This window comes from Aquarana catesbeiana, linkage group LG11 (genome assembly GCF_042186555.1).
Source record: "Aquarana catesbeiana isolate 2022-GZ linkage group LG11, ASM4218655v1, whole genome shotgun sequence".
Classification (NCBI taxonomy): Eukaryota; Metazoa; Chordata; class Amphibia; order Anura; family Ranidae; genus Aquarana; species Aquarana catesbeiana.
Genome location: NC_133334.1, coordinates 275138188 through 275161706, shown reverse-complemented (window position 1 = coordinate 275161706; position 23519 = coordinate 275138188). Strand labels below are relative to the sequence as shown.

The window sequence follows — 23519 nt, the reverse complement described above, 5'->3', positions numbered from 1 at the left end:
TATGGAGCAGAGTAGTGACAGAACATGTTAAAGCCTCCAATATAACCAGCAGGGCAGTACACAAGCTATAAGAAACAAATCATAATTACAAAAATGTATTTGAATAAAGGAGACTGGTGATGGGAGGATTCAGCTTCTAATCCAACTACTGAGATATAAAATAGAGTGTTACAATACTGACACCTAGTGGCCACTGGATAGAATTTCAGTCACATCTAAAACTAACATCTGCAGGGAACATTCCCCCCGAAATCTCCATTCTGCACAGACTTTAGACTGGGAATTCTATCTTAAAAGGTGGCCATACGCATTGCGAACCAATTGTACAATCTCCTTTACAGTTACAGACATCTGTAATATGGGGGTCTACCAAAAAAAAATCCATCAGGCAGACTCATACTACACCAGGGGGTCCCCAAACCTTCGGGCCAGTTTACTGTAGACATGTGCAGAACGAAAAAATTAGTTTAATTATTTACATAAACTCATTTAGTTAAATCATTCTTCGGGATTCGTTTTTATTTGTTTACGAATTGATTAGAAAAGTTTTCAAATTCAAGTAGTTTTTGAATTTCCAAAAAGAATAAAATAGAAAAGAAAATAAAAGGAATAGAAAAACAAATAAAAGGAATAGAAAAACAAATAAAAGGAATAGAAATATTTTTGTTTTCTATTCTATTCCTTTATTTTCTATTCTATTTATTTCTCTTTGGAAATTGGAAAACTATTCGAAAAGTTTTCGAATTTGAAAACTATTCCTATTCAAAAACGATTTGAGTTCTAATTTCGTTATTTCGGATTAGTTTAAATTTAGTACTATTCTAATTTGGAAATTCGGATACATCCGAATTTCCAAATAACGAAAATTCGTCTGAATTTTTATTCGAAATGTACCTCAACCGTCTAGTTTACTGTCCTTCCGGCTTTAGGGGGGCCAGTGGGAGTAGAATATGCCCCCAAATCAGTACCCCGTCATTGGTTTTATTGAGAGAAATAGTGTGACTCAAAAACCGCATTTAAAAAAAGAAAAAAAAAAAAAACCACATGACAAGGGTGTGTTATTTGTGCGTTTTCAATGCATTTCAAATGGGGGGGGGGGGGTAAATTTTTGGTGCGTTCCCCTTTTGAGTGAAGCTCTGCTTCAAGCCTAGGTTTCCATTATTGCCACCTGAAAGTCGCACGATTTTGAGGTGACTTGAAGCAATGCCTGTGTATTCTTGAGGTCTATAGACCTCAAAGCCGCATCAAAGTCAGACCAGAGTAGTGCAGGGATGTCTATGGACCTCAAGCCGCATCAAAGTCAGACCAGAGTAGTGCAGGGACGTCTATGGACCTCAAGCCGCATCAAAGTCAGACCAGAGTAGTGCAGGGACGTCTATGGACCTCAAGCCGCATCAAAGTCAGACCAGAGTAGTGCAGGGACGTCTATGGACCTCAAGCCGCATCAAAGTCAGACCAGAGTAGTGCAGGGACTACCTTGAAGTCACACAGATGTGAATGGTACTCATTGAAAATCATGGGGTACGACTTGTCACGTGACTTTGCAAATCCCAAGTCGCACAAGTGGAAACGTAGCCCTAATGATAGGGATATCTGCCATTTTGGGGCACCCAGGACACAGCCAGGTGCCGACTGACTGATATCTCTCCTAGTTTATATCATGGAGAGTGTTTAATCCGTGTTCTGCTATACAAGGTATGAGAGGAGTGCCTCTATTTATGTGAATATCATTACTGAATTCAACAGTAGAGATGTACCAAAAAAAAAAAAAATATTACAAAGAAGCATAATCACATTTTATTACAAGATATTTTCAGTTGATATCGGGAAAAAAAAAAAAAAAACAGAGAAAGTCCATTCATTTCCCAAGTTCAAGTAAATTCCAAAGCAGAAAGCACCATACACAATGTAGAAGAACAGAAGACTAGACCAGATGGAACCAATAGGGAGATGCAGTACATTAGAAGCCATATGAAGCTCGCTTTCCTGTGGCTTTTGAAGAACTCCATCAAATCCTGACAACCCCCCGTGCTACTTGAAACTGTAAAGAACGATTGAAATCCCCACTTCCTATCAATCATTCCAGGAGAGACAATGCACTGTAAAAAGCGTCACCATCGCTTTGCCTATTCAGTTATACTTTTAAAGCGGAAGTAAACCCATCGATTTGATAGTTTAAAAAAAAAAAAAACAGTTAACGTTCCCGGCATGCCGGAAATGCTGTCACATTGTGCTCTCAACCAAACTGTCAAACCATCCAATGGCTGGAGTCATACAGGATCACATGTGCAGCATCATAGCAGCTGCAGAGTAAAAAAGGAGGCCAAGATGGCGGCTTCCTTGGCTGAAAACGATAGGCGGGTTTACTTCCAATTTAAAAAGTCACATCCCCATACCACAAAAGCCCATTCCACTGGAGGGGAAATGGCTGGAGGGAACATGCAACTTCCCCCCCAAGTGTAAAAGTATTGAGGTCACTTCTGGCAAAAGCACCATCATGTGAAGGCTTGTCAGGTCAACCTCCATCTAACAGAATAAAACAAAAGGGTGCAAATACCTAGCGCATTATCAACAGCACTTTAGTAAAGGGAAAAAAAAAAAAGGAATATATACTTTCAAAAGGAAAAGTTGTCACAGCGTTGTACATATACCAAGGAAGTGAAGGGTCTTAAACAGGATGGAACTCTTCTACTTCAGCTGACATGTTTCGGGGGACGTGCCCCCTTCTTCAAAGCAAACAAAGAGTTTTGCTCTGAAGAAGGGGGCACGTCCACCCGAAACACGTCAGCTGGTATTACGACATTCATTTGAACCAGAAGAGTTTCATCTTGTGTAGGACCCTTCGCTTCCTCGGTTTACGTACAACGCTGTTACAACTTTTGCTTTTGTTAGTATGTACTCTTTTTTTTATCCTTTAGTTAAGTGCTGTTGATAATGCGCTAGGTATTTAAGCCCTTTTGCAACTGTAAAAACAGAATAATCGCATTATCAACAGCACTTAACTAAAGGATAAAAAAAAAAAAAAAAAGAGTACATACTAACAAAAGCAAGAGTTGTAACAGCGTTGTACATAAACCGAGGAACCGAAGGGTCTTACACAAGATGAAACTCTTCTGGTTCAAATCAATGTAATAATACCAGCGGACGTGTTTCGGGTGGACGTGCCCCCTTCTTCAGGGCAAAACTCTTTGTCCCCCGAAACATGTCAGCTGAAGAAGAAGAGTTCCATCCTGTGCAGGACCCTTCGATTCCTTGGTTTACGTACAACGCTGTTACAACTTTTGCTTTTGTTAGTATGTACTCTTCTTTTTTTATCGTTTAGTTAAGTGCTGTGGTTAATGCGCTAGGTATTTAAGCCCTTTTGTTTTATTCTGTTTTTACAGTGCAAGACTCCCGAATCTTAAGAGGGATGCATCGGCCTAATCATCCAGTCCGGGTTGTGCAGTGACAGTTCTCACTTGTGGCCGTCTGTTCTGTTTCTCTGGAATCCTTTTAGCGTTTCCGGTGTCAAAATAATAAATTCTTTCATTCGCCATCTAAGCTCCAACACCAGATCTTAGACAGATACTGCAGCTGGGAGCACGGGGTGATCAAGTATACAGGCCTGGCATTGGAGGCGTGGCCTATATACAGACATTATCACTTAGGCCTGATTATACAAAGTGACGGAGTCTCTTTAAAATGACAGGGCTGAACTACTGATCAGCAAACGTATCCTAAATCTTATGATTTAACTGATGAATCCTGAACTGTTGTCCTATGATCAGCACCCACCGCTTCTGAGACGCTGGAAAATCCTTGCTCACTGTGGAGAGAACACAAACAATCAGGGACAGGGAAATGCTGACATCGGCTCAATCTGCTTGATTGTTCCTAAACTCTCCCGAATGGGACTTCTGAAACTTACATCAGCAGTTGCTCCAGTTCCCGTGTCACTTTTCCTACAACGGGGGGTCCTTGATAAGTGAGGGCGGTGTACAGCTGGATGAGAGAAGCACCCGCACGGATCTTCTGAAGAGCATCCAAACCACAACTGATACCTCCCACTCCAATAATGGGGACCTTGCCTGAGAAAAAAAGGATATCAGAGCCGGGGGTCATAACTGAGGCGAGTGGCCAGTTTGCACAGGTGTTGGAGACACTTGAAATTGAAAAGGCACAAGAAATTATATTGAACACAGTGGTGATTGGATATATCTGGAATTTTTACAGTGTCATTCCATTTATTTTTTAGTATGTTTATCATTAATTGTTTCATAGAGGATTAATTCATTTTTAAAATTACTTTTTTATTTTAATTTATTCAATTTATTTTTATTTTCATTTTATTTTTATCTTTTGTATTTTTATTTTATTTTTATTATTAATATTTATTTCATTTAATTTTTATCCATATATATTCTTTCACTGTATTTTCATTCTTATTTCAATTGTATTAATACGTATATTTCTTTTTACAAGTATTGATGTTCAGATATATTTGCATAGGACTGAGTAGCAAGAAGGAAAGTATATTCTTGGTGCAGTTATATATAGCTTTTGAAGTAGTTTTATTTATAGAATTATGGTATTGATATAGATTGATCAGCCAGCAGAAGGTTTTTAATCTTTAATTATTAAAATTGATTGTTTTTATAAATTATCATATGAAAAATGTAAGGTCCTTCCAGCCGTGTGTTTTGGGCACCCAAATTATGTAAAGAATAAATCTAAACAGGCATGTTGGGAATGATAATTAATGGCTCCTAATTTATATACATAACATCGTGGGTCGGGATTGCCAGTAATCACAACGGCGGATGATATGTTTCCGGCACGGTAACAACGGGAGTAAAATGATGATGCGCTCTCTTTTTTTTCTAACGACCGGATTGGATATATCATTACCACTAAGGGCATAAATACCATTTTAAAGATGGCGGACCCAGCTTCCTGATGACGCATGTATGTATGCGAAACGCGTAGAGGCTTCTGGGTAATCGAGGACGTCACTTCCTGTCACTAACCCGTATCAAATCGAGGCATGGAACGCATGCCGGTCTAGCAGATTCCCAAAACAAAATCGCTGGATAGACTTAGTGCCGGTCCTAAGGCACCATAAAGTGTGAGTGCACATTTTACATATTTTGGATACTTATTTATTGGCCAAAATAAATCTTTTATATAAAATATGTTGCGCAATGATGAATGTTGAATTTTTATGAGATACCAAGACTGACATGGAGAAATGGTGGTTATCTAGCTGGAGGAAAGCCAGAATAGTGGAGTGGTTATCCCAATATGAACCAAAGTCAAAACTTTTTCTAGGCTCTGGCGAGTGCTGATTTTAGAAGGTGGTGGTGGCACACGAAGTGGTGAAAAGCTACTGTTATATAGCACAATTGGCGCATAATAAGCACATTGAATACATATGATAAATGGAAATGAACTTTGGGGATTATTATATACTTATGGTTTAAGTTGTGATAGTTTGCACTTTATGGTCACGTTAGTTTTTTTAGTTTTTTTGGTTGGGTCGGTATATAGAAAGGTACAAACACCGTATCAGTGGCAATATAGCACTAGCACTTGTTTGGATTAGCGCAGTTACACCATTTGAATACGTTTATCATATCGTCGATTTTTAAAGGGGTTGTAAAGGTAAATTTTTTTTTTTTTTTTAAATAACAAACATGTTATACTTACCTTCACTGTGCAGCTCGTTCTGCACAGAGTGGCCCCGAACCTGGTCTTCTGGGGTCCCTCGGCGGCTGTTTCAGCTCCTCCCCGCAAGCATTCACCACCTTAATGCGAGCTCCCTCGCATGGTGGTGAGTGCTTGCGGGCGCGCTCCCGTGATACAGCCGGCGGCTATAGCCACTCGCTGTACCACTCGGCCCCGCCCCCCGGCGCGCCGCGTCATTGGATGTGATTGACAGCAGCGCGAGCCAATGGCTGCGCTGCTTTCAATCCATCCACTGCAGCCAATCAGCGACCAGGCTGAGCTGCAATGAAGAGGACGAGAACGAGCAGTGAAGATTCGAGGCGTCAGGTAAGTAAAACGGGGGGGCTGGGGGCGGCGGTATTGTAAAAAGTTTTTTCACCTTAATGCATAGAATGCATTAAGGTGAAAAAATTTTTACCTTTACAACCCCTTTAAGTGAATGTGTTTTGTGAATGTATGATTTGTTTGCACATTTGTATAGGAGAAGAAGTGTGAGTATTTTTTATTTGGAGTTGCGCTAAACTAATCTTATGCTATAAGATATTTTAATGCACCAAGTGTGGTGAAATCACTATTTAAAGTGTTGGCGGTTTATTACTTCGGCTAATTAATTACGTTTGGTTATGTTCGAAGAAATCCATAAAGCCCCCACCCACCATCCAATGCCTATACGTATCTTTTAAATGTAGGTTTAGGGAAGCATGTACCATGTTTCCTGACTCCACGCAATGTAGCACTGGGGCTGATTGTCCAATCACCAGCGCTGTCATATGGGGGCAGCCAGGAGGTGTTCCAATCAGTTTCCAGTTGTTGACAATACTAGGTGTTCTTGTCAATTGCTGGTGACTTTGTGGGTGTGACGGCAGGGATGTAGTGATAAAACTGTAGTCACTGGAAGGTGCCTAGGACAGGGTCGAGGGGTTGATTGGAGGATGCCTAGGACAGGGTTGAGAGGTCAGTTGGAAGGTGCCTAGGACGGGGTTGAGAGGTCAGTTGGAAGGTGCCTAGGACGGGGTTGAGGGGTTGGTTGAAGGGTGCCTAGGACAGGGTTGGGAGGTCGGTTGGAAGGTGCCTAGGACAGGGTTAAGGGGTTGGTTGGAAGATGCCTAGGACAGGGTCAAGGCGGGTCAGTTGGAAGGTGCCTAGAACAGGGTTAAGAGGTTGGTTGGAGGGTGCCTAAAACAGGGTTAAGAGGTTGGTTGGAGGGTGCCTAGGACAGGGTTGAAGGATTGGTTGGAAGGTGCCTAGGACAGGGTTAAGGGGTTGGTTGGGGGGGGCCTAGGACAGGGTTGAAGGATTGGTTGGAAGATGCCTAGGACAGGGTTGAGAGGTTGGTTGGAAGGTGCCTAAAACAGGGTTGAGAATTGGTTGGAAGGTGCCTAGGACAGGGTTAAGGGGTTGGTTGGAGGGTGCCTAGGACAGGGTTAGGAGGTTGGTTGGAAGGTGCCTACGACAGGGTTAAGGGGCTGGTTGGAGGGTGCCTAAAACAGGTTTGAAGAATTGGTTGGAAGGTGCCTAGGACAGGGTTGAGGGATTGGTTTGAAGGTGCTTAGGACAGGGTTGGTTGGAGGAGTTTTTTTTTTTTTCCCCCTGACAATTTTACTGTAACCTTTTGCTCGAAAAACAAACAAACTCACAGGCTGTGCAAGGCCCACAGACAGTTCTCCTTTGAGACAGGTTGGTAAACGAAGGCCAACATATTCTCCGGTGATCTCACCTGAGGTCAGAGCGTACATCTCTCTCACGGTCTCTGTTGCCATATCTCGAAGTGGAACTCCACTCAGCCCACCCACCTCGCAACTCCGGGGGTCCTTGAGGGTATTGGGGCGACTGACTGTCGTGTTGGTGACAATCAAACCATCAATACCTAGCTGAGGGCAGCAACAATAAAAAGCAAAAATCAAAATCTGCCTAGAGATGGACTTTAAAGTACATTTAAGATGACAGAAACATATCCAAGTAGAAGTTAAAGCAATATTAACCCCAAGAAAATTAGCAAATTGTAGCTCACCAATTTTTAGAGATATAGTAGCTGTGTTTGTCTTCTTTTTTTTTTTTTTTTTTTTTTAGGCTCTTTCCCTTTATATTTACCTGGTGATCCTGCCAGTATAACAGGGAATACATGCAGCGGGGTTGTATGCAAAAAAAAAAAAAAACACCTCACAGGGCCCACATCCACACAAATCGATGTAAGATCTGACATCACTTAGCTGGTCCAGGCTGGGGAAAGATCCCGACATTAAAGTCGGGATCCACCCAGGAGCCTGACCAGCAGCTGGATCAACCACTCAGCAAGCCACTGGGGAGACTGAGCCAGCTGTTCCCGCCCCCCTCTACAGTCCGGCCCTCCAGTGAGTGCGGGGGGACCTAGAAATAGAACAGGTTTCAAATCAGTTCCTATCGGGAAAACCGCTCGTCTGTATGCTATTCCGACGGACCAAGAACGACGCAAAGGGCAGCTATTGGTTACTGGCTATTGAACTTCCTTTCTCTAGTCCCGTCGTACGTCCTCACGTTCTAAACGAACGGACTTTGGTGGGATCGTGTGTAGGCAAGTCCGTTTCAGGGGAAGTCCATTGGAACTCTGTCGGAAAGACCGTCAGACTTCGGTCCGACGGAAAGACCGGTCGTGCGTACGCGGCATCAGAGTTGCAATATATTATATTTTTGGTTTTGTGTTAAACACCACTTAAAAAAAATAGAAAAAAAAAATACATAATTTTTACTACTAGAAGGTATAACAGCTTTGTACCTCTGTAACCACACTGGCGATGTCTTGCTTATCGCGCGGAGAAAGATCCGGTGCAATCTTCACCAGTAACGCCGGCCTGTGCTCCGGGGGCAGGGCATTCCTCGCACTCACTACCTAGTGGGAAAATAATGGACTGAAAACGCAACAGCGACGCAAACTGCTACAAGCAAACTCTAACCATTACACACCTTGGCCAGCAGGTGGTGCAGTTGCTCCCTGCCTTGCAGGTCCCTAAGCCCGGGTGTATTGGGACTGGACACATTGATAACGAGGTAATCAGCCAGGGGGCCCAGTTCTCGCACCCCTCTGGTGTAGTCAGCGGCTGCATCTTCCGACGTCTTGTTTTTTCCCAGATTTATTCCAAGCGGCATTCCCTCTAAAAGAATCAGGACACACATCAGAAACGTGCCTGGGTACTGCGCAGTATGTAAGATAAACTGCTTCAAGTTTCCTCTATGGCAGTTAGCGAGTGTCGCCCCCCCCCCATATGCAGAGATGTGAACGGGGCCTAAAGAGGAGTTCCAGTCTGTAAAAATAAATAAATAAATCAAAAATTTAAAGTCAGCAGCTACAATGTAGGGACACTTGCCTGTCCAGGGATCCTGCGATGTCGGCACCCCAAGCCGATTCGTCAATTGGCTTCGGGGGTACAGGCGCCAACATCTGTAGTAAGGGAAACAGGAAGTGGAGCCTTGCAGCTTGACAGCCTGTTTCCTACTGTGCATGCGCGAGTCGCGCTTTTCTGAACGGTTCTGCTGTCTTCTGGGACCTGTGTGTGTGTCACAGAAAAGCAGCGGAGGGAGGAGCCAGAAATGACGTAGATTGCGGTGCGATCGCGATATTACCGGAGCTTCTCCTTTTGGGCGGAGCTCCGCTTTAACACGCTGATCCGACTTGGATGCGACTTAGGAGCCTCTCCATTATATTGTATGGGCTGAAATCGCACCCAAGTTGGACCAAAGTAGTGCAGGAACCTTTTCTAAAGTTGGAGCGAGTTGTACAGGATCAGTGAAAGTGATTGTAAGGGTTATGTTTTTTTTTTTTTTTTTTTTTATTTAAAGTAACAAAAACTATTATGCCCCGTACACACGGTCGGACTTTGTTCGGACATTCAGACAACAAAATCCATGGATTTTTTCCGACGGATGTTGGCTCAAACTTGTCTTGCATACACACGGTCACACAAAGTTGTCGGAAAAATAGGATTTTTTAAAACAGCTTACCTGTAAAATCCTTTTCTTTCGAAGGACATCACGGGACACAGAGCCACAGTAATTACTGATGGGATGTCCCAGAGCAATGCTACCTGAGGGGGGGGAACCACGACCAAGTAGGGTGCAATCAGACCTGAGGACCCTGTACTGCTGCCTGCAGCACACTACGCCCAAAGGCGATATCCTCATGCCTTCTCACATCCACCTGATAGAATCTGGTGAATGTATGAACTGAAGACCAGGTTGCGGCCCTGCAGATTTGAGCCATAGAGGCCCGGTGATGCACTGCCCAAGAAGCACCAATAGCCCTTGTGGAATGTGCCCTGATCTGAAACGGAGGAATCTTCTGTTTCAAACCGTAAGCTTGAATGATCAACTGTCGAATCCATTTAGAAATGGTAGCTTTTGACGCTGCCTGTCCTCTATTGGGACCCTCTGGCAGCACAAACAAAACATCCGTCTTGCGGATCTGAGTAGTTGCCCCTAGATAGGCCTTAACTGCTCTTACTACATCCAACGAATGTAGAGATCTCTCTTCCGGAGAACAGGGATCTGGAAAAAAGGAAGGTAGAACAATGTCTTGGTTTAAATGAAAATCAGAAACCACCTTCGGTAAAAAACTAGGATGAGGGCGTAGTACCACTCTATCCTTGTGTATAATCAAATAAGGCTCCTTACAGGAAAGGGCTGCTAATTCTGATACTCTTCTAGCAGAAGAGATGGCCACCAGAAAAATTAATTTCCTTGTCAACAAGACCAAAGGAATCTGACTTATTGGTTCAAAAGGCCGTTTCTGTAACACAGCCAGGACCAAATTCAAGTCCCAGGGGTTTAGGGGCGCTTTAACCGGAGGATTAAGACGCATCACCCCCTGCATAAAGTTTCGGACCAAAGAATGCGAAGCAAGTGGCCGCTGAAATAATACTGATAAAGCAGAGACCTGGCCCTTGATGGTACTCAAGGCCAGCTTCATCTCTAATCCCATCTGTAGAAAATCAAGGATTCTACCTATGACATATTTCCTGGGATGCCAACCTCTGGATTCACACCAGGTTATAGAAGCTTTCCAGACTCTATGATAAATCATCCTGGAAGCTGGCTTCCTTGCATTAATCAAGGTAGATATGACAGGACCTGAGAGCCCACGACTCTTCAGAACGTGGGTCTCAATAGCCAAACCGTCAAATTTATCGTTTGTAAGGCAGGATGGAACACTGGACCTTGAGATAACAGGTCTGGGCGTACCGGTAGGGTCCACGGGGAACCTACCGTCATCCTTACTATTTCTGCATACCAAGTCCTTCTGGGCCAAGCGGGGGCCACCAGAAGTACCGACTTCCTTTCCTGCCTGATCCTGCGAAGGAGTCGTGGTAGTAGCAGAATAGGCGGGAATGCGTAAATCAGTGAGAACCGATGCCACGGAATCACCAACGCATCCGTCCCGCATGCAAGAGGATCTTTTGTCCTTGCCACAAATCTGTCTATCTTTTTGTTGAATCGGGATGCAAAGAGATCTACATCTGGAACCCCCCATCTTTGGCATATGGCCCAAAAGACGTCGGGATGCAGAGACCATTCCCCTGGAAGTAACTGCTGGCGACTTAGATAGTCCGCCTGCCAATTCTCTATTCCCGGGATGAAAACTGCCGATATGCATGGCACATGCATCTCTGCCCAGACTAAGATCTGGTTCACCTCTTTTTGAGCAGCTCGGCTCCGGGTGCCTCCCTGATGATTGACATAAGCCACTGCTGTGGCATTGTCGGACTGGATCCTGACCGGACAACCCTGTAGCCTGATAGTCCAGGCTTTTAGAGCTAGATGTATCGCCCGGATCTCCAGAATGTTGATGGGTAAGGTCCTCTCTGTCTTGGACCATACCCCTTGGACCGCAGCCTGTTCCAGAACTGCTCCCCAACCTGACAGACTGGCATCTGTTGTTACCACCGTCCAGGTAACCGGTAGAAAGGATTTCCCCTTCTGCAGGTTTTCGGGTATGAGCCACCAATTGAGGCTCTGACGCACCGCATGCGACAGGTGCATCGGAAAGTCTAATGCCTGAACCTTCTTGTTCCAGGTCGACAGAATACTGTGTTGCAGCATTCTTGAGTGAAACTGAGCATAGGGAACTGCTTCGAATGAAGACACCATCTTCCCTAGTAGCCTCATACAAAGGCGGACTGAGGGACCCTTCTTGGTCCTTACTGTAAAAATCAGCTCTCTCAAAGCAGTGATCTTTGCCTGGGGTAGAAATATTTTCTCCTGGCTTGTATGTATAATCAGACCTAAATATTCCAGTCTTCTTACTGGTTTTAGGAAAGACTTTTCTAAGTTGAGGATCCAACCCAGGTGTTCTAGATACCTGACCGTGGTCCTCAAGTTTCCATTCAAAGAGGCTACCGACCGGTCTATCAAGAGCAGGTCGTCTAGGTATGCTATGACAGCTATACCCTGAGCCCTTAATCTGGCCAGAGGAGGAGCCAAGATCTTTGTGAACACTCGAGGTGCAGTGGCTATCCCAAAGGGCAGAGCCATAAACTGGAAATGGCGCCCTCCTACCTCGAAGCGCAGAAACTTCTGATGAGCAGGAAAAATGGGCACATGCAGATATGCATCTCTGATGTCTATTGATGCCAGAAATTCTCCTCCCTGCAGGGTGGGAACTACTGTTCGAATTGATTCCATGCGGAAGGATTGAATCCTTAGGAATCGGTTCAGATCCCTTAAGTCCAAAATGGGCCTGACATCCCCATTTGGCTTTTGGACCGTAAAAAGGTTGGAATAGAAGCCCAATCCCTGGTCCTTTGCAGGAACTATCATAATGACCTCCTGCGACAAAAGTCGCTCTAACGCTAGAAGGAGCGACTGCTTCTTCTCTGGGTCTCTGGGAACATTTGATCTGAGGAACCGAGGAGAAGGGAATTCCTGAAACTCCAGCTTGTACCCTAAGGTTACCGTGGAGACTACCCATCTGTCCTGGAAGTCCTCCTGCCAGAGCTCTGAGAATTGTCGCAGTCTTCCCCCCACTCGAGTGAGCGGGGGCGCCCCCTCATGCAGAGGTCTTAGTGTTTTGCCTAGTAGGCTTCTTTCCCCAGGACTTCTTTTGTCCCTGGGGTTGACTCTTGTCTCTGGACCCCGATGGAGGCGGCCGTCGAGACTGCCTGGAGGCTGAAGCCCCCGGCGCTGGGGAAAGAGTCCGTTTGAAAGAGGGACGCTTACTCTTCTTCTTGACAGGTAAGAGAGTGCTTTTCCCACAAGAGATTCTCTTGATATAGTTATCCAAGTCCTCTCCAAACAACCTTGCACCACGAAATGGAAACCCAGCCAGTAGCTTCTTACATGGTGCTTCGGCTGACCAATTTTTCAACCATAGGATTCTACGTATATGCACCAACCCCAGTGAAAGACGGGAGGTTTGCACGATAGAATCTCTAATGGCGTCAACCACAAAGCATAAGGCCGCTGGAAGGTTAGCAAACCCCTGGGCCTGCTGTTCAGGTAATACTTTGATGACCTGCTTAACATGGTCTCTTAAGTATTGACAGACTCCAATCGCTGCTATTGCAGGTTGGGCCACTGATCCTGCTAAGGAGAAAACATCCTTCAATAGGGATTCCATCCTTTTATCTACAGGATCCCTGAGCATCTGAGCATTGTCTACAGGACAAGTCAGGCTATTATTTATTGAGGAAATGGCGGCATCAATAGCCGGAATTCCCCACATTTTAATAAACTTTTCTTCCATCGGATAAAGTGTTGAAAACTTTCTCGGCGGAAAAAAACGTTTGTCTGGGTGATCCCACTCAGAATAAATAAGCTTTTCAAGTAAAGTATGAACAGGAAAAGCATGTGCTGCTTGGAAAGGTTTCAGTGACCCCAAAGCAGAAGAGGATTCTTTAGCAGTTTCAGGTATGGGCAACTTAAATGTGGAGCGGACCAATCCAGTGAGGATCTGCACTAAGACTTTCTCCTCTTGGGAAGTCGCAGAGGGTCCCTCTCCACCTGAATCCTCCGAAGAGGAATCATCCATCCCATCCCGATCCTCTGAAAGGGATTCATCTCCTTTATCCCAGAGCTCCTCTGTCTGAGGGTCTTGGGGAACAGAGGAAAGCCTAGTGCGTTTTCTTCCACTGAGTGAAGATGTAATCACGGCCATTAATCTTTCCTCTAGACCATTAATGGTTGAGGAAAAAACCTCTTGTGTAATATATACAGGGGCTGAAGTGCCAGAAGCAGGTGTAGCCCCTGACCCCGATGGCTCTCCCTGGCTAGCCGTCCCTGGCCCATCTTTAGGGGGGAAGGATGCTGCCGACAGGGGGCCCTCAGAACCTGAACGAGATCCCCTAGTGTCTCTGGTTCCTGGGGTGCTTGAACCTCTTCTACCCATAGTGCAAAGCAACAAGGTGTGAGGTATACAAATGAACACTGTCCGCTGAGCGATGTAGTCTGGCTAAAAGCCTTGCTACCCAATGCTCAGTCTGGTGTTACTTCAGTAAATGCTGCCTAGGAGAATGCCTGTGTCCCACCTTACATGCGACCGTCAGCTCTGTGTCTCTCAGAAGGCTGAGTGCACCTGTACAGAGTGCCTTTAATAGCCTGCAGCTGGCCTGAGTGGGAGTCTAAACACTCTGTGCTGACATCCCGCCCCCTCCTCTACCGCCCCCCCCCCTCGAGTTTTGAAAAAAACGAGCGCTTCCCACACTGCCGACTCTCCTGTCATGCTCTGGAGAAAAGGCTGGGGATGGGGGGGGGGGGGGAAGGAGGGAGACTGGTAACAAGATTTGCCTGAACGGCTATCTTCAGAGATGGTGGCCATTAGGCCACAGAGCCCGGGTGGTATAACCACTTTCTAGACCCCTGTGGCCCCTCTCTAGCCTGGGGGGGAACATTCAAACATGAGAAATCCCCCCATCCACCTTACCTGCTTGCAGCCTGCTTGATACGCTGGGACATACACAGCGATTACAACACCTGAGACAGACATTCAGCATGTGTAGGTTTGTGCTCTTGGCAGCCCCCGGTGGTCACAATAGGCATAGCATGCATTTACCTTAAAGGAGAAAAGCCACTAGAACTCAAAAATTCTGTGGAATCTCCTCTTACCTTATCCAGCCGCAGGGTGCTGTTTACACAGACCCAATCTTCACCTCTCACGGCGGGCTCCGTTTGAAAAAACCGTCAGAGACTGGGGCCCCCATCAGTAGGGGGATCCAACAGTTCTGGGACCGTAAAGCACCTCGCCAGAAATTAGGAAGTTTAAAGCCATTTTCTGATCTGCGGGGCCCAGCTCTCTAAAAAGAGAAGCATTACGGGTAAAACCTCGTTTCTTCGGACACGAGGCCCGGGTACCATTCAATTCGGCCATGAAAAGACACTTTGAATGGATCCGGTTCGCCTGGCTTGCCCCAGTATAGGATCTTAGGATATTCCCTTTGGAGCTCAGCACAGGACATCTTTACACGTCCATCACCTAAGACACTGGCGTAAAAACTGAGGTATCCCTGCAAGGGGGAGGGATTATATAGGGGGTTGAACTTCCTGATAGGGTGTGCCAGTGTCCAATCACCAGTGATACCTATATAACCCATCAGTAATTACTGTGGCTCTGTGTCCCGTAATGTTCGAGAAAGAAATCCGATCGTTCTGAACGCGGTGACGTAAAACACGTACGTCGGGACTATAAACTGGGGAGTAACCAATAGCTTTCATCTCTTTATTTATTCTGAGCATGCGTGGCACTTTGTGCGTCGGATTTGTGTACACACGATCGGAATTTCCGACAACGGATTTTGTTGTCGGAAAATTTTATAGCCTGCTCTCAAACTTTGTGTGTGTCGGAAAATCCGATTGGAAAAAGTCCGATGGAGCCCACACACGGTCGGAATTTCCGACAACACGCTCCGATCGCACATTTTCCGACCGTGTGTACGGGGCATTATACTTACCTCCACTGTGCAGCTCGTTTTGCACAGAGTGGCCCCGAACCTCGTCTTCTGGGGCCCCCCCCCCCCGGCGGCTCCCCCCCACATCTGATAACCCCCTCGGAGAAGCGCTTCCCCGAGGGGGTTACCTTGCGGGCGCGCTACCGAGTTCAGCATTCGGCGTCCATAGACACGAATGCCGGACTCGGCCCCGCCCCCCGCATCACTGGATTTGATTGACAGCAGCTGGAGCCAATGGCTGCGCTGCTATCGATCTAGGACACGAGACACCGGCTAGAGCTGGCGTGCTCGTCCACGGACGCGAGAAAAAAAGAGGGTTCAGGAAAAACAGGGGCACTGGGGGGGGGGGGGGGCTGCTGCACTGATCTCCTCACCAGATGTCAGCTTCTTCTGCTTCTCTGTCCTACCCAGGAGTCTCTGGCGAACCGCCTCTATGCCGTGACTGTTAAAGCCGTACCTGGATATGGATACAATACATTCCATTATGTAATGACGCTGCACACTTTTTCACCAATACATCACTTTTTTTCCCCCCATTTTTAAAAAGGCGATTAAATTACGATGACCTGCGTTGATTGATTACTATTATTTCTGCCGGTAACATTGTCACTTTGAAGAAAATGTCAGTACTAAGAAATCTCTTAAAGCCAACAATTTGATTCAAACTCTAAAGTCTGAAGGTGAAAATTTCTAAAAGGATCAAAAAAAAAAAGGAAAAGTAGAAGTCGCCCAGCACTGGGGTGAGGAAGATCCCTCCCACAACCCTGGGGGGTGTTCTCGGGATTCTTGCTGCAACAGATTACATTGGTCTAAAATTAAAGCAGAATTTCAGCTTATCCCCCATGCCCCCCCCGGGGGTCCTTTTTTTATGTGTGCCCTTTTCCTACAATATTCTGACCAGTCCGGTGATGTCAGAGGGTCCTCTCTCTTCTTCAGCAACCATGGTGGGTGGTCCTGTGCTGCACCAATGTAATGCCACACAGTCCATGAGACCTTAGAGCCCAGGCTGCATGACGACAGGTGGATCACTAATACCCCGCAGGGCTCTCAACAAATAGGATTTGGTGACACTGGGTGTCACTCTACCTGGAAGATGAACAGCACTGGACACTGAAGCAGTACATGGCCAAGGATAAGGTATTAGAGCAGTGGTCTCCAAACTACAGTCCTTTGCTTCCTTTTATCCTCCCACTGACACCAATGATGGGGCACTATTCCTCCCACTGAAACCAATGATGGGACACTATTCCTCCCACTGACACCAATGATGGGACACTATTCCTCCCACTGAAACCAATGATGGGACACTATTCCTCCCACTGACACCAATGATGGGGCACTATTCCTCCCACTGACACCAATGATGGGGCACTATTCCTCCCACTGACACCAATGATGGGGCACTATTCCTCCCACTGACACCAATGATGGGGCACTATTCCTCCCACTGACACCAATGATGGGGCACTATTCCTCCCACTGACACCAATGATGGGGCACTATTCCTCCCACTGACACCAATGATGGGGCACTATTCCTCCCACTGACACCAATGATGGGACACTATTCCTCCCACTGACACCAATGATGGGGCACTATTCCTCCCACTGACGGGGCACTATTCCTCCCACTGACACCAATGATGGGGCACTATTCTTCCCACTGATACCAATGATGGGGCACTATTCCTCCCACTAACACCAATGATGGGGCATTGTTACCGACACCAGGACATTTTCTACTCCTACTGGCCACAGTCTGGCCCCTCTAAAGATTGAAAGATAGTAAACTGGCTTTTTGTTTAGAAAGTGTGGAGACCCCTGTATTAGACTGAAAGCTTTTTTTTTTGTTATTATATTGAAGGGAAGGCAATATGTTTAATAAAAAAAACACTAAGTTACCAGTTCTATTTGATCGCATTGGTAGCTCCCCAATCGGGTTCACTTGTTCCCTAGAATGGGTCTTCCACACCTCTTACCGGTTAATAATTGCCTGGTCTTGCGGTAGGCGAAACACTCTCGGTTTCGGATTCCCATCCTGAGGATTTGGTGTAACGCTTCCGATCTCTACAAAGCCAAAGCCGACTTTGAAGAGCCCGTCCACGGCCTCTGCGTGTTTATCAAAGCCCGCAGCCAATCCCACCGGGCTCCTGAACCTGCAACCTAAAACATTCACCTCCTGGGGCAATAAAAATTCCAGTGAGATAAAAGAGAAAAGATAAAAAAAAAAAAAAAAAAAAAAAAAAAAAAAAAAAAGGTACTGCATGTATAAAATGATGTGGTGGGGCAGAATTAAAGTGTTACTAAACCCAGGACCCTGTATTCACTATATCTTTCACATTGGAGTGAGAGGAGCGGCTCTTTACAGGCGCTATTTTTAGCACTGTAGCGTCTCAGTGTGGAAGTAGCCTAATGGGAGTGGTTTCATAATTATCTATCAGGTGTGCACCTGCAGGGTGTTCCCAGTAGGGGGCGTCTCACCAAAAATGACATTTTAGTTGCAGGGGATGCCTGAAATCTGACTTATATCTTAGGCGGACTTCTGGGGAAATTGGTGAGCCAATCACACAAGCAGGAAATTACATTTCTGGGGGGAGTGGTCAGAACACACTCTGTGTACAAAACAACTCCAGGCGGCCATATTGCATTGCATTTATAGAAAATGACAGCGGCTGCCGATTGAAAAGGAAAGGTAAATTTTTAATAACATCCAATTACAACATGACTTGTGTCGCAATTATATACGATATATTATTTTTTTCTTTATTTGCTATTTTTTTTTTCCCCCCCACGAAAGTGGAGTTACCCTTTAAGTGAAGTTGTTGCTTTCTCTTTAACATTGCGGGTAGGAAAGGCTCTTCATATTTCAATACACACAACATTACTAAGACAGTACATACCAGACGCTGCGACTCGGGTTGTGTGCATCTCGGGAGCAGCCCCAGCGCTGCAAACCTTACAGACAGAGTGTGTGCCTGCTCCGGGGAGACGATCTTCTGCAATGCTGGAATTAAATGTTCCGAGTAGAAACGTTCGTCACCTTTGATGGTAAGGTAAGAGGAGAACAGGAGCCCTCCTCCGCAGAGTATGACGGCCACATCCTTCAACCGGCGCTAAAAAAACCCCATAAAAATACATGGGAGCAAATGACACGGGTGGACGGATTCACAAACATTAAGGCCCCATTCACACTTGTGCGACCTGAAGCAATGCCTAATGTGTAATCTTGACGTCTATGGACCTCAAGTCGCATCAAAGTCTCGGACCAAAGTAGCGCAGGGACTACTTTTTTGAAGTCGCACAGATATGAACGGTACTCTTTGGAAATCACGGGGGTACGACTCGTCATGCCACTTTGCAGTCCCAAGTTGCACAAGTGTGAATGGGGCCTGAAAAAGGACAACTTGACCTTTTAGTGAAATTTCTCTTGATTGAAGCCCCTCGCCCAGGGAGATTGGGCTTCTACTCACCCTCAGCCCTGATCCAAAAATCTTACCTGTCCTCTTTATTCTGCGCACGCATGCCGGGGGGCCCCCCCCATTCATTTCTATGGGTTGCTGTACTCCCGGTGGCCTCCGGAAGTCTTTGTGTGTGTGGCCCTCCGCAACGTAATGAATGGGAACATGAGCAGAATAAAAGATGAGCCAGCCAGGTCCATGGCAGCGGTTACATTTCTGGATTAGGGGCTGAGGGTAAGTATGAGCATTGGCAGCCTGGGGGTAGTAGGGCCCTAAAGTAGAACTCCCACCCCCTCCCCCCATTTTGGATAGAATAAGGGAGGGTATAACTCCTGTTGGCTTTTGCCATCTGTGACCCATTGGGGAGATTTCCCTTCACTTCCTGTCCCATAGCCAAAACAGGAAGTGAAAGAAAATCCCTGCAAATTAAGGGAATCTCTTGGGGACCCCCCCAGGTCACCAGAACTAGTGTCCACGTTGGAAGATTTTCCCTCGATTACTTCTGGGGGGCAACCCAAAATTCAGGATTTTCTTTTACTTTAGATGATAATGGTAAACAGGACAAATGGAGAGGGTGTATCTAGCTAACGGGGGCACAGACAGCAACAACAACTGACAGGGGTTCTAACCCATCTCCACTCTATCCAAAAAAAAAAATATATTATATATATATAATATTTTTTTTTGGATAGAGTGGAGATGGGTTAGAACCCCTGTCAGTTGTTGTTGCTGTCTGTGCCCCCGTTAGCTAGATACACCCTCTCCATTTGTCCTGTTTACCATTTTATATATATATATATATATATATATATATATATATATATATATATATATATATATATATATATATATAAGAAAAAAAAGGTTTGCCTTTAGTTATACTTTAATAAAAGGACAACTTCTCTCTTCCTTTTGTTCAATTTTCTGCCATGCATCTGTAAAAATTAAAAAAAGCTGAGTTTCCTGCAATACTCACCTTCATTGCAGTGCTTCTTCACCGCCACTAGGTGTCACCGGTGTTCTGAGTTGAATGACGGCCAGTGTTGTTCAACCCACTTTCTGTAGATCCAGGCTGTCGTAGACCCGCCCCCTTTGGAGGATCTCATCATGCAGCCTGGGCTCACAGTACTCCTAGACTAAAGAACATTGGACCAGTTTGAAGACTGCAGGGGGGAAATGTATGCATCAGAGTTAAAAAAAAAAAAAGAGAAGAAGGGGGGGGGAGGAGGCTGCAGGACCACTTTAAAGCTGAAATATATATATATTTATTTATTTTTTTAAAGTTATCTATACATATACAATGTCATTTGGAGGTGATTACATAATAAATACAATGAGCTCAAGGATTGTCTTTTAATTATAATAAAAAAAAGGGTGCGGTGAAGCCTCTGTTCTGCAGACCATACTTCCTAAACAGCAAGATATCAGTGATGACGACCAGGGTTGCACCGATACCACAAGTACTCGCTGATGCCAGGAACTTTTTTTTTAATGTCATGTGACAGTTTTCAAAGCACAATACAGACTAATGATATCTTCTTATGCAGCACTGATTGGCATAACCGATGGGCACAGATGGGCCTCACTGCAACTTTAAAAAAATATAATATTTATTAATAATTTTATATGTTGTTTTTCTAAGACAAATAGTTCCGGCAGAATCGGCGACCCATCAGATTCGGTAACGTTCCGTCAGAACACCGCGATGCCCATCTTGGTACACCCTACACTCGGCCGCAGTGAGCCTGCAGTCAGAAGGTGGCAGCGAACATCTTGTTACACCCAACCCATATAGTGAATGGGCTGGGTGTAACAAGATTAGGGATCGGCTGATATTCACTTTTTTAGAAGTATCGGTCAAAAAACTGACCGATATCGCTCCAAGGGGCTTTACCGGGGTGATGCATGCAGCTGCAGGCGTCACCCCGGTACCGTTCTTTAGAGCGGACGGTCGGCTTTATTGTAATATCAACTGATGCCGCTCGGCTATTACCAGCAGAGGGAGGGGGGACGTCATCCCCCCTCCCGCTGCTCGCCCGGGCACTCTCGTCCCACCGGGAGGCCCGAGCAACCAGCCGGCATGTCCACTGATGCTTCGTTCGGGTCTCGGATCTAGTAATCCGGAAGCGGTGTCATGACATCACTTCCCGGATTACTGGCATCTTAAAGGCGCCCGTTTTAAAAAATAAAGTATTCAAAAATGCCGGTCTTGACGTTTTAAATACTTTGAAATGCAGAGGAGGAGTTTAGGGTCTTATAGACCCCCAATCTAACCATAAAGAGTACCTGTCACATGCCTATTACTGTCACAAAGGGTGTTTACATTCCTTCTGACAGCAGTAACAGTGATTAAAAAAAAAAACAAAATAAATAAATAAAAAATTTAAATGACAGTGTAAAAAAAAAAAAATAAAATTATATATATTTATTTTTTACACTGTCATTTACATTTTTATGACAGAATTTAAATGACAGTGTAAATATATATGACAGTCTAAAAAATAAAATAAAACAAAAAATAATTTAAAAATAATATTTAAATGACAGTGTAAAAAAAAAATAAAATAAAAATTTACAAAATATCGGCTGGAGAGGTGTCCAAAATATTTTTTTTTTTCGGTGCCGATATCGGTCGATCCCTAAACAATATATCCGCTGCCACCTTCTGACTGCAGGCTTACTGCGGCCCAGTGTAGGGTGTACCAAGATGGACGTCGCGGTGTTCTGACGGTGCCGGATTACGCATCGGAGCATTTTGTACAAGTACTTGTGCAGATGCTCGGTATCAGCACCAATACTAGTATCGGTGCAACACCGACGATGACCCAGAACAGACCTCATTATGGTCAAGTGCCAATTCATCTACCAGTATGATTTTTGGGAAGGAAGCCCCCCGCAGACACCAAAGATCCTACTACATGCAGATTGTGGGAACTGAACACAGGACACCAGCGCTCTCCCAACTGTACCCCCCAAAGGGGCGGCTGTACAAACTCTGATTTCTAGTACAAATGATGGGGGAGAATGTGAATCAGAACAGACTGAGCGCCATCCAATGTGTGCTAATGTCATCAGAACTGACAGCCTCAAAGGCATGCTGGGACTTGTAGTTCCCCTGAAGTCAGTAACTCTATCACTGGTGGGGAATATCTTGCATAAAACAAGAATAAATGAAAGTCAGATCTGCAGGGAAATCTACCTACTGGAATATGATCTTACTAAAGGAGTCATTGTCTGCTGTGCAGCACAGAGCACACGATTACCTTCACATGGGCTCTCAGCATCTTCACTTCCTGTGGCTGGGCTGTGGTCACATGACCTGATATCAGTGACAGAGGCAGCCATGATTGATGTGGGAAAGCATTGATTTTTTTTTTTTTCCCTCCCCCCAAAGTAATCCTGTATTCAAAAGACTAAGATTTGCTAATTTATGAAGAACAACTAGAAAGGCTGTGGCTGAGCAAAATCATGAAGAATCTTCCCATTCATTAGAATTAATCAGCAGAAGTTGCAGTGCATTTCCTGGCACTCACCTCCTGTATATGGGGATTGCAGTTCTCGCGAGATTTGGAAGGTGTCTCTAGTGTGACGTCATTATTGTACTGCTTGTTGTTGTTATTGGGGCATGCAGGGGTGAGCTGCACCTGACCACCTGCACTGCAAGGGTCTTCTTGCTGATACTTTACTCATCTTCATCCATGTATATAGCAGATATCACCCTCCTCCACCGCTCCTGCAATATAACTAAAGGCAAAACTTTTTCTTTAGTTTTGGACAGCGTGGAGAGAGATTAGAACCCCTGTCAGGTTTTTATAGCTGCCCGTGTTCCCATTAGGGAGATTCCCCCCTCTCTATTTCTCCTGCTTATCATTATCATTGACCGCTTGTTGACCAGCTGCTGTCATTATACTGTGGCAGGTCGGCACGTTACCTGCAGACCGCCGTAGCTGTTTGTCGGCTCCTTTAAGCAGAAATAGCGGGCACGCGCACGCCCGCTGCACTTCTGGGGAACCGCATGGCTCCCAACTGTCCCGGATTTCGAGGGACTGTCCCTGATTTGGAACAATGTCCCTCTGTCTAGGGTTGCCACCTCATCCCTTTAAACCCGAGCACATAATAATTACACAGGTTCTGTGGCTGATTAAGGTGGTAAATAAACTCACTCGGTGCCTTATCTGCATTAAATCAGCCTCAGAACCTGTGTAATTCATATGTGTTCGGGTTTAAAGGGATGAGGTGCCAACTCTACCTCTGTCCCTCATTCCCCCCTCACATTTGTCCCTCTTTTTGGTCTTATCCGTATAGTTGTATATAAAATGCACATTTTATCTTTCAAAAAGTGTTTCCCAGAGCTAAACCTTTCATCCAAATTCTAAATTGCTGCATTTGGAAATTTTAAAAGCCAATATAAAGGAATAGTAGTGGTAAAAAAAAGCCCTTGTAGATTTAAT

General features: G+C 45.3%; 1 protein-coding gene across 1 annotated transcript; it reads right to left on the bottom strand.

Moving 5' to 3' along the window:
- Nucleotides 1-3083: 3083 nt before the first annotated feature.
- On the bottom strand, nucleotides 3084-22414 carry DHODH (dihydroorotate dehydrogenase (quinone)). Its single transcript, XM_073605866.1, has 9 exons — nucleotides 22332-22414; nucleotides 18511-18723; nucleotides 17590-17789; nucleotides 15986-16068; nucleotides 8644-8831; nucleotides 8456-8569; nucleotides 7421-7574; nucleotides 3908-4067; nucleotides 3084-3805 (listed from the first exon to the last, which is right to left on the bottom strand). The coding sequence occupies exons 1-9, from the start codon at nucleotides 22350-22352 to the stop codon at nucleotides 3724-3726; spliced, it is 1215 nt and encodes a 404-aa protein (XP_073461967.1). The 5' UTR covers nucleotides 22353-22414; the 3' UTR covers nucleotides 3084-3723.
- Between the last annotated feature and the right edge of the window lie 1105 nt (nucleotides 22415-23519).